This window comes from Maniola jurtina, chromosome 9 (assembly GCF_905333055.1).
Source record: "Maniola jurtina chromosome 9, ilManJurt1.1, whole genome shotgun sequence".
In the NCBI taxonomy this organism is placed as follows: Eukaryota; Metazoa; Arthropoda; class Insecta; order Lepidoptera; family Nymphalidae; genus Maniola; species Maniola jurtina.
Genome location: NC_060037.1, coordinates 2,297,173 through 2,305,978, shown reverse-complemented (window position 1 = coordinate 2,305,978; position 8,806 = coordinate 2,297,173). Strand labels below are relative to the sequence as shown.

The 8,806-nt window shown below is 38.8% G+C and overlaps 1 protein-coding gene across 1 annotated transcript; it reads right to left on the bottom strand.

The window, feature by feature from the left end:
- Positions 1-753: 753 nt before the first annotated feature.
- On the bottom strand, positions 754-8,590 carry LOC123868333 (beta-1,3-glucan-binding protein-like). Its single transcript, XM_045910810.1, has 8 exons — positions 8,383-8,590; positions 6,033-6,257; positions 5,362-5,606; positions 5,003-5,133; positions 3,005-3,171; positions 2,448-2,672; positions 1,446-1,588; positions 754-978 (listed from the first exon to the last, which is right to left on the bottom strand). The coding sequence occupies exons 1-8, from the start codon at positions 8,513-8,515 to the stop codon at positions 796-798; spliced, it is 1,452 nt and encodes a 483-aa protein (XP_045766766.1). The 5' UTR covers positions 8,516-8,590; the 3' UTR covers positions 754-795.
- Between the last annotated feature and the right edge of the window lie 216 nt (positions 8,591-8,806).

The window sequence follows — 8,806 nt, the reverse complement described above, 5'->3', positions numbered from 1 at the left end:
GAAGTCCAAAGTAATATAGCTCTTAAATGTTCTTGAGTGTATCAAATTTATAACAATAAATAACAAATCACTCTACTTACAAGCTCTGATTCTACAAACCCTATATCTTGGTAAAAAAAGTACGGCTTGGCCGTTTACAGTTCGTGGATTTTTTATCTGAAATGACATTTAAGCCCGGAATAGCTTCTGTGACCATCACGAAGTACAATAGAAATTAGTAATTGTCGAACAAACTATTCCTTATAGCCTTAAAATATGTGATGTCATGTAATAGTTTTACGAACATTAAACGGCCAAGCCGACCTTTTTTTACCAAGATGTAGGGTTTGTAGAATCAGAGCTTGTAAGTAGAGTGATTTGTTATTTATTGTTATAAATGTGATATAGTCAAGAACATTTAAGAGCTATATTACTTTGGACTTGGGATAGGTCCCATGGCCAGCACAAATCTAAGCTCAGTTAGGGGCTTGGCTCTACTAGAGATCTCATAAATTTTTAACAGTGAAAACATTATGAACTTGTGAGTCTTGGCTACCTTTTTACATGAAATGTTTTTGGTGGTATAATTTTGTGGGCATGTTCTAGATCTGTGAATCTGTGGATTGCCAGAGACAGACAGAGAAAAAAAAACACGTGATTTTTATTCGCTGTGCGGGCTAGCTGCTATTTACGGGGCCGTTTATAATGGGTCTAAACGCTAAGATAATCTTATTAAGTCATCAATCAAACATAGATTTTTTTATTAATTAGAGTCTAAGAGTCTTTATTTCCAAAAAAACATCTAACATTAAAGAATCACAAAGCGTAAACGTTAACGGAGTCAACAATCAGCTCTGGTGATGTCCAGGTCCGGAACCAGGAGTCCTGCTGCTGGTAGAACCTGTACACTGCCTTGCTGGCTCCATTGCTCCACGGCTTGTCAGGGTTGTCTGCGAAGTCGTTGATGCCACCTGCGCGCACGCCGAGTGAGATGTAGAACTGAGGGAGAAGAAAGAAAAGAAAAATGAAAAAAATATAATGGAGCCAAGTATTTCTTGACATAAAATCCAAATAGTTTTTTTTGGCTCAATCTGTGACTCTAATCCTGCGCCCTATGATCATCAGCCGAGTAAATCAGTGTTTTTTAAATTCCTATACAAGTTAGCCCTTGATTACAATACCACCTGGTGATAAGTGAAAATGCAGTCTAAGATGGTAGCGGGCTAACCCGGAAGAGGTATGGCATATTCATTAAAGCGACTTGGGTAAGTTTGTAAGTTTGTAGATAATCTCTGGAACTGTTGAACCTATTTTGAAAATTCTATCACCAGTAGAAAGCTACATTACTCCTGAGTGATATATGCTATATTTTATTTTCAATTGAATTAGAGATGTCAACAAAAATTATAATAAGCTACCCCTGCGAAGCCGGGACGCCAGGTCCTCAACTTTACTGTTAAGCTCACCATTTGATCAAGTGGCGCCATAATGGATCCCTTCAGCCACATGGAAGCGTGTGGTACGGCGTGCTGTTTGGCTGTATAGTAGAAGCCTTCTCCAGGGTTTACGTCCCCATAGTGGACGCCGTCTACGAACAGCTGGATACCATCTGGAAACAAAGCAGTTATACAGTTTATTGAGTTTATTAACCAAGCGAAGCGAAATCTCCGAGTCTCCTTAAGTGAATTTGCCATGTTTCTTGCATTCTAACTTCTGAATGAACACACTTTCCTTGTGTTTCTATATAATATGTTTGTTTGTGTAGGTGTATGTGTGTGTGAGTGTACTCCATGCCCCTAAAATACGTGGCGCAAAGAAATAAAATAGCTGGTTTCGGGTAGGTATTGCAGTAATTTTGTTTTCATGTGGTTGTGAAATCATAATTGACTGAATTGCCCAGAATATGGTACTTGCCTATGTCAAAAATAAATTATTTCTCAGTGATTATTAAATAGAGGGTCTCCCAAAATATGTAAAATACACGTCCTTTGTTAATTTTAAGTGTAATAACCATTTTAAATTATCAATAATTGAACTAAAAAAGCGTTTCAAATCATTCTGACCTCACATGCCAGTATTTCATAGAAGCTCGCATACTAAATTTAAGCGCGTGTTTTTTTACGTTGGTAAAAATATACTGATTAACTCCCCACCCAAAAAAGGGTTGTTATAAGTTTGACGTGTGTATCTGTGTATCTATGTGTGGCATCGTAGCTCCTAAACTAATGAACCAATTTTAATTTAGTTTTTTTTGTTTGAAAGGTGGCTTAATCGAGAGTGCTCTTAGCTATAATCAACGAAAATCGGTTCAGCCGTTTGAAAGTTATCAGTTCTTTTCTAGTTACTGTAATCTTCACTTGTCGGGGTTGTTATAAATTTTTAATTTACACTTGTTTGACTAGTTGCCAAACTATTGAGTAATTCCAATTGCCCGAGTAAGCGAACTTTAAGACTGGTCAAATACTTACTTGGTTTCCAAATCATACTGTAGTTATGGAAATCCTTGTTCCAGTTATCGATGCCGAGGTGTTCTTTCAGGAGGAAGGTTCTGTAAGGCTCGGCATCCGTGAGGACTGGTCCACCATACAGCCTCTTGCTGAAGGGCGGATTTCCCCTTACAAAAGCTACTCGCATGAGGCCAGACTCATAACGTTGTTTGCCGTAGACGCTGTCGCGAGGTTCGAGGTTGATTTCTGGAATTGAATAGAATGTAAGATATTTGCTTTGCAATTCTCATTGTGCTAAGGGTCGTAATAATGGTTCGAGATCGTGATTCTTTTTTTTAATTTATAGATTGTGGCAAGTGATGATGTACTTAGCTTAAGATGGAGGAGGACGCTTGCCTAAAATATGCCTGTTCACTCTTGACTTGAAGGTACCCATATTAAAATTGGGGGAAAACAGAAGCTGGAAGAGCGTTCCAGAGTGAATAGGCATCTTCTAGGCAAGCACATTCTATCTAAGGTTGCGTTATGTCACTTGGCAGCATGTCTGATTGCAGCCAAGCGCTAATTAATTATTTTACCTGGTATAAGCCAGTTCCCAGCCGGTAATTTAGCTCTCACGTCGATCCTGCCGTACTTGAAGTTGAACCGATTGCGCGTTGTGATTTTGCCACTGGTGACTGGCGGCAGGATGTTGGCGCCAGATGACTGCAAGTAGCACTCCTGTGTGCCAACCTGGCCTGTGCACCTGGAATACCATGAGGGAAACGATTAATCAAGGTCTTCATCTCAATTGTTCACTCTTGGCAGAGTGGTCATAGCTATGAATTCTTCTTCACTGCTCGTGCGATCTCCCTCAAGCGATTTCTGTTGGTGGCATTACGTGCAAGTAATAATTAAAGTGAGTATCTACTCTTTGAAAGTTGTGTGGTCCAGTTGTCGGAAGTTCTAGGCAAGCGCGCTTCATCTTAGGCTGCATCCTCATTTCTCAGCTAAATTTGTCATTTGACTAAATAAAAACCGGTCAAGTGCGAGTCGGACTCGCATGCGAAGGGTTCCGTACCATAGTACAAGATATACCTAACACCTTTATATAGAGCTCTGCAACTTACAGTCTACGCCATCTATATGTGATTTAGTGAAGTAGTTTTTTTGTGAACACATTTAATTTTTTTTTGTGATATAACAAATACACGGTTTTCGGATTTTTCCCTTTACTTGGGCTATCTATACTACTAATAAATAAAATTGGAGTGTCTGTCTGTAATTTCGAAATAACTACCTCATATTAAGCTCATATGGTTATTTGAACGATACCAACACGGAATCACACGTTTTTAAAATTTTTGTCTGTCTGTCTGTCTGTCTGTCTGTCTGTTTGAAAAGGCTAATCTTCGGAACGGCTGGACCGATTTTGACGGGGTTTTCACAGACAAGTAGAGGATTGATCAGGGAGTAACATAGGCTACTTTTTTAACCGACTTTCAAAAAGGGAGTTGTGTTTTTCTTCCTATGTACACCGAAATCTCCGAGATTTCTGAACCGATTTGCGTAATTTTTTTTTTAATCGATAGAGGAACTTTGTGACAACTTTTCCACGGGATTTCAGACCCTAAATCCACGCGGGCGAAGCTGCGGGCATCAGCTAGTAAGACATATGTACCTGCCACATTTCATGATTCTAGATCAACGGGAAGTACCCTATAGGTTTTCTTGACAGACACGACAGACGGACTGACGGACAGACAGACAGACATACAGAGAGACAGTTTTTCCTTTTGAGGTACGGAACCCTAAAAAAAAGTTGCCGGAAAATGAGGCATTGGTCGCAGGTCCTGGCTACGCAACATCCGGGAGTGGACGGGAATCGCGAGTGACGCCGAATCATTTCGCCTCGCGAATAGGATTGCGATACATATTATTAATTATTTCTTTTTAACACAATATTATTATTGTATTTAACACCCAAGAACTCACAATAATTGAGGAAAATACCAAATATAGTAATTATATAAGGAACCTGTTTATGAATAATATTATAATAATAAGTATGTTTTTTTTTATTTTTTTGCTATTTTATAGTCTTTTTTTCTCAAAGTCACAGGTGTCTCATGTTTTTGAGGTCATTATCCAAATCGTAGAGTTCTGACGCTGACTTTAAACGTCTTTTAATAAATTGAAAACAAGTTTCTTTATAATATAAAACAAGATGATTCCCGCGACTTCGGCCGCGTGGATTGGTAATACAGTGGCTGAGACATTAATGCGTTCTGGTTTTTAGGGTTCCGTACCTCAAAAGAAAAAACCGGTCAAGTGTGAGTCAGTCATGAACATATTTTAATTTTTTTTTGTAATGCAACCGCAAATTTAAGAGATTCGGATTTTTTCCTTTACTTGTGCTATAAGACCTACCTACAAGCCAAATTTCATGATTCTAGATCAACGGGAAGTAGGTACGGCTTTTCTTGACAGACACGACAGACAGACCTGAAGTGATCCTATAAGAGTTTCGTTTTTCCTTTTGAGGTACGGAATATTAATAACGAGCACACATGATGCCACACAAAACATTTACTTACGAACTGGTCAAGTCCCATTCGCCGTCTATATAAGCATCACCAAACCGCGACTCGGTAAGCACGGGCTTGATCTTCAGGTCACCGCTATCCAACGTTACTGTGTCCTTTACGTACGCGTTGAATGGGTAATCCTAGAATACAAACAAAATAAAATAATTTTAATATAGCTTACCCAAGAAATATCTGCCTTATTTGAAATAGCAATGACTATCCTTTATGACTTGCCAGTAAATAGCTACCTACCCAACTACTGTTTACCCTGGCTTTGAACACTGTGCACGCCACTGTATATTATCCCCGTGTGCTATAAATTAAGCTAACGAAGTCGCGTGAAAAAACTAGTAAATAATAAAACGTACCGGCCCTCGAGGAAGCATAACCTCAGCGTCCCATTGGTTCAACTTATCCAAATTTGGTTTGTTGAAGTCCTCAGTGAAGATGAGAGCACCTTGGCATACGGATCTGAGACCTTGGACCTCTGTCTGTGACTTCTGGCAGACTGGTGGGGGATTGTAGGGGGTAGGGTCCGGACCGGGAGCAGGTGTTGGTCCAGGTTCTGGAAGATTGGCTGGGTCTACTGGTGTTCCATCTTCGTTGACAAATTCTGCAAAATAATCGTGCTATTGTAAGACCTCCCAGAATTAAACAAAATCTGTATTGCTCAGGATATTTGTGACATATTGATGCCAGCGAATAAGTTTTTTTTTTAAATTCTGTGGGAATTTTTGTGAAAAAACTAACTCCACTATCTCCGTCTCCGGAATACGCTAGATCTGTAGTTGTACCTATTGCATCAAAATCAGTTAAGCGGTTGGACTGTGAAAAGTACCTAGCGAAATTCTGAATCTCAATTTTATAACTTTAACTTATTGCCAACTGCTCAGCCAGTTGACAAACTGCTCAAGTGAGTGCGTTATTTAGTAATCAATTGCTTAACCTACCTGTCTATTACTGGTGGAAGACAGAATCGTCCCAAAACAGCTCCTATCAAACGAAAAAGCTCCAGGGCAAAAAGAAGTAAATTCCTTACCAGTGACAGTCCATTCTCCATTGTCCTGCCTATATCCCAGACCATTCTTGATGACATAGGTCCAGAAGTATATTTTGTCCCCTAGTTTTAATTGTGCGTTTTTGTCTCTGAAGGTCCATACCCCGTTCTTGGGCTTGGTAATATCTCGAGCCCATTGCCCCGCCTCCAGACCTTCCATCTCCTGGTTGAGGTTACCGTGGAAGGCCATGAGTGAGAAGCCATCGTCTGTGAAATGAGAAAAAGATCATAGAGTAGGTATTACAGCAACTTGTAATGTTTATGCTGAAGGGTGTATTACTAGCTTTCATGCAACTTGGTCCGCGTCAAATTACCTTTCTTTCGTACCCGAAGGATGCCAACGGGCAGTGGCGTGCACAGGGTTTAAAGCCAGGGTAAGCATTAAAGTAGGAACTTATTTTCTGGGAGGTCATAATGGAAAATCACACTAATATTATAAAGGCGAATAATATTAGTGTGATAAAGGCGAAAGTTTGTATGTGTGTGTGTGTGTGTGTGTGTGTGTGTGTGTGTGTGTGTGTGTGTATATGTTTGTTACTCCTTCACGCAAAAACTACTGGACGGATTGGGCTGAAATTTAGAATGGAGATAGATTGTACCCTAGATTAGCACAATCCGATCCCGGAAAATCAAAGAGTTCCCACGGGAATTTAAAAAACCTACATCCACGCGAACGAAGTCGCGGGTATCAGCTAGTAATTGATAATTTATTACAACTAGGGTAGGCAGTACTTTTATACCTCTATGAGGTGCACGCCACAGCCAACGGGACTTTATTACTAAGCCTCCGCTGTTCATCCATCCGACGCATCCGTCCGTCTTGATCTTATCAATTGTTTTTGCAGAGGTTTGAATACAAGTGTTATAAGCGGGTGATAATTCCGTCAACTGAGCAATTTCCATTAGATACCTACCTAAACAGGTGCCTAGGTCTTGACCATACTTTTAAAAAACTCCTTGATTTTCTGATTGAAAATGAGAAAGATAGGGCATGTGCCGCATAGAGGCAAAGGCGATCGCAAGCAATGATGTAGGTAGGTACTATAGGTACCTACATAGGTATAGGACAGGTACCTAATTTGAAAAACAAATAATTTACTTCAACCTACGCCCTAAATTATGTCAAAAACTAAATGGTATTTAAAAAAAATAAGAACGTTGCTGAGTAACTTATCCAGAGAGTCCATATAGAGAGATTATTACTAGCTAATTATATTTCGGCCATTAGCCTTTGTTAAGACAGGTTAACGACATTTGCTTTTAATCCACTCCAAAGTACATCGAACTACTGCTGCTATCTGACCATTTATTAATACTATGTATAGTAATAATCATAATAAATCAAACTGGTTTAATATTCCACAAAGAATAATTTAAGTATAAACTTGTATAGTTAAGTGGCATCTCTTTCATATTGATTGGTATTTTGCCCCGGCCTCGTGTTATTGATTCCTTTATTATTTATCATTAGTAATGACGTTTAAGTTTAGTTTGACTATTAAGTTATTTATTGAATATTAAGGTATATTAAGCTATATCATCGGTGTATATCGACGAGGCGGCTCAAGCCATCATTGCTTACTTGTAGATCCATAGCATTTAAAAAAAAATCTTCTCAAAAGGTCATTAGTAAGTCGACGATGCGTTGTTTGTTGATGATGATGATGATGATTATATTTTAAGACCTCAAGCTTTGGAGTTTCGTAATTAATCGCTAACACGGGAGCTCAAGTGAGATGATCCTGATTGCTTCGTGGCATATTCTACAGTATAGGAGTATCAATATCTGATACTGCAGTTAACTGATAGCTAGCAAGTTACCAATTAATTTCCAGTATTACTTTAATGACACAATCTTAGCCACGGTTCAGACTTCAGACAGTCCAATGTTCTGATACAAAACGTGGTAAAAACCGGTACATTTGATTAAAATACTGAAAATACCCAACTATATAAATAAATTCATGTCTGTAAAAATAATGTAATTCATGTTTGTGAGTAGTTTTCGCAAAAAAAAATTTAGTGAAGGTTTCTGTTAGAAAAACTTACGTCCTACCTACATGTAGTCTACGTCGTCGGTTCAATCATTTTGGTGTAAAGGGGTAAAAAACAAAACTTTCACATTAAATATAGAGATAAAAATATTAGTGGATCGGTTCTGGGTTACGGTGCTGGGTACAGCATAGAGTAAAGTAATCTATAACAGCGTACAGTATAACATCCCATAAAGCCAAAACAAATAATTAAACTTTTCCTACAAAGACAATAACAATACAAAGTAGTTTAACCTTGAACTGTGTGATAAAAATACCTTAATAATACAAGAACATACCTTTGACTGTGACTCGCAATCCTTTGGGATAGATCGCTTCAAGCTTGGCCGGTGGGACCGTGTATGCAGCACTAGCCTGTATCAGGCATAGACTGCATACTGTAGCGAATATAAAAAGTATTTTTTCCAACATAACGTCCGTCTTCCATGAACGCTTGTCACAGACTGAACTTAGGTTATATAAATATCAGATGAAGACTCCAAGCTCCAAGTTAGAGGTCTCGAGACGTGTTTATCAACTCAGGCGCATCTGGGAAAATGTAGATTTAAGTAAATTATAGACTTGGCAGTTACAAAATTGTTTTTTTTTAATACTAAAAAACCGACCAAGTGCGAGTCGGCCTCGCGCACCGCGGGTTCCGTACTCTGGTATTTTTTTTCGACATTTTGCACGATAAATCAAAAACTATTTGTATTTGTATTT

Coding starts and splice junctions, on each gene's coding strand:
- LOC123868333 (XM_045910810.1), bottom strand. CDS start 8,515: ATGTTGGAAAAAATACTTTTTATATTCGCTACAGTATGCAGTCTATGC. Junction 5,607..6,032: donor TGGAGAATGGACTGTCACTG/GTAAGGAATTTA, acceptor ATTATTTTGCAG/AATTTGTCAACGAAGATGGA. Junction 2,673..3,004: donor TGGGAACTGGCTTATACCAG/GTAAAATAATTA, acceptor ATTCAATTCCAG/AAATCAACCTCGAACCTCGC.